The 1,968-nt window shown below is 57.6% G+C and overlaps 1 protein-coding gene across 1 annotated transcript in view; it reads left to right on the forward strand.

Annotated features, from left to right (window-relative positions):
• Positions 1-1,968, forward strand: part of ITGB3 (integrin, beta 3 (platelet glycoprotein IIIa, antigen CD61)) — a 20,785-nt gene that overhangs the window by 7,807 nt on the left and 11,010 nt on the right. Inside the window, exon 3 of the mRNA XM_010132457.1 lies at positions 1,595-1,787. Coding sequence (XP_010130759.1) covers positions 1,595-1,787 — 193 coding nt within the window. The remainder of the gene's footprint in view (positions 1-1,594; positions 1,788-1,968) is intronic.

Below are 1,968 nucleotides of genomic sequence, written 5' to 3' on the forward strand. Positions count from 1 at the left end.
AATGATGCTGCTAATCCCATAAGGTGCTACATGGGCTTTGAGGTCCTGGGAGCTGCCCAGGATGTCCAGGTACCACCCAGCACCACAGTTAAACCTGTCTGCTCAGCCTGCTTTCCACCCACATCTCTTTCCAGTGATTTCCCCACCTAGGACAGGAATGTATGTTATGATTGATGGGATCTGGAGTGCACCAGGCACCTCCTCCCACAGAAGGAAGCCCCATAGGGCAAGCCTGAGGGGTGGGTGGGTGCAAGGTCACTAATTTAGAGAGATGACTAGTCCTCTTCACCGACAGCATGCTGTCCAGGCGGTGAGGGTGGGAGCCGTGGGGGAGGAACACGCCTGCTGACGTATTTTCTGGCTATTGCTTGGCCGCTGTGTCCAGAGGGCTGTAGGCCAGCCAGGGCCTCCTGACACTGTTTGCATTTTTCCACGCAAACAAATTCATCTGTGGGTTCAGCCAGCCTGAACCTGGGTGAGCCAATCCCTGGGTGGGGAACTGCTCCAGCACTGGGAGGCTGCTGTGTTGGGATCCAGCTTCTCAGGAGCAGGGAGGGAGCTGAACCAACCACGCCAGGACTTGTGCCACCCGCGTTTGCTGCAGGGAAAGGCTGTGCAGGTCATCTGCTGCAGGACTTGGAATGTAGAAAAGCTTGGGAGGAAGATGGAGAAATGCCCTGGAGCAGAGGGTGGCTGCTGCCTGGCCCGGAGCTTGTGGCAGCAGATCCTGGCAGCGTTGGGCTGGGAGAGAAATTGTTTCCGTATTTGTCTTCACGAGAAACCGAAGTGACGGGAGCCCTTCTGAAAGTGCTGCGATAAGGGCGAGGAGCCAGGAGCTTTCTAGGAAAGGAGAAACAGGGCTGGATCCCCACCGTGACTCCGCACTTTGTTCTTCCTGCCCCTGACAGGCTTTGATGGCTTCTCCCGCAGCCCTGTTGCCTTTTTGCTCTTTCACTCCTTTTTTGGTTCTCCCTTCTCCTGACCGGCTCCATCCGGCAGGAAGCTGGAGAGCTGGAGATAAGCTCGAACTGTTCTCGGGCAGGAACCGAGCACCATTTCACATGATGGCCTCACCCCCAGCAGGGCTGTCCCTTGCTCACAGTAAGATTTCTAAGGGCACGTGTTAAGAAAAGGTGGCTCATCTTTCACCAAGGCTTAGAAAATAATCAAGAAGGTCCCAGACTCTGCCCCTCACCCCCAGCCTGCAACGTTCACATCCTGCCTCACCCTCTTCTGACCAGCGATAGGCTTTCCTTATAGCTTTGCCAAAACCCAGACCTGAGGCTCCAGCAGTAGGAGCCAGGAGGGGGTTTGGCAGAGACGTGTTATCCATGGCTCCTTCTTGGCAGGGGTTGCAGAGCTGCCCCGTGAAGCACAGCAGACCAAAACCTCCCCAGAGCTCCAGCAGCACTCGCTGATTCTGCATCCCCTCTGCCTGCCACCTCCCTCAATCAAAGACTGTGTGCCCCAGAGGACCTCTTATCCCCATCTTGCCTTAGGTGTGGTAATGTTCTCTGGGGAAGAGGGGGCCCAGCTCCTCCTCCCAGCGTGACCCCGGGGGGAGCTGGCTCCTGACCGTGTTCCTCTCGCGCAGGTCTGGGCACAATCGTCCCCTCGCTGTGACCTGCACACCAACCTCCTGCAAAATGGTTGCGGGCAGGACTACATCGAGTTCCCCACCAGCAGCATAACCATTGTGGAGGCCCGATCCCTCAGCGACAAGGGCTCGGGGAGCTCTGCCACCACCCAGATGAGCCCCCAGAAAATACACCTGAACCTGCGGCCAGGTAAGAGCCCCCAGCTGCTGTGGGAATATCCCAAAGGGCTCAGCGATGAGCGAGCCATCGCTCTGCCTCGCTGGCAAAGACTGTCATGTGTCCGCGGGGGGCAAGGCCAGCCTGGGGGCTGCATGAACCCTCCAAGAACATCCCTGACGAGCAGCCAGCCTGTCTGCAAGCTGATTCTGCC

This window comes from Buceros rhinoceros, unplaced genomic scaffold (genome assembly GCF_000710305.1).
Source record: "Buceros rhinoceros silvestris isolate BGI_N320 unplaced genomic scaffold, ASM71030v1 scaffold12653, whole genome shotgun sequence".
Classification (NCBI taxonomy): Eukaryota; Metazoa; Chordata; class Aves; order Bucerotiformes; family Bucerotidae; genus Buceros; species Buceros rhinoceros.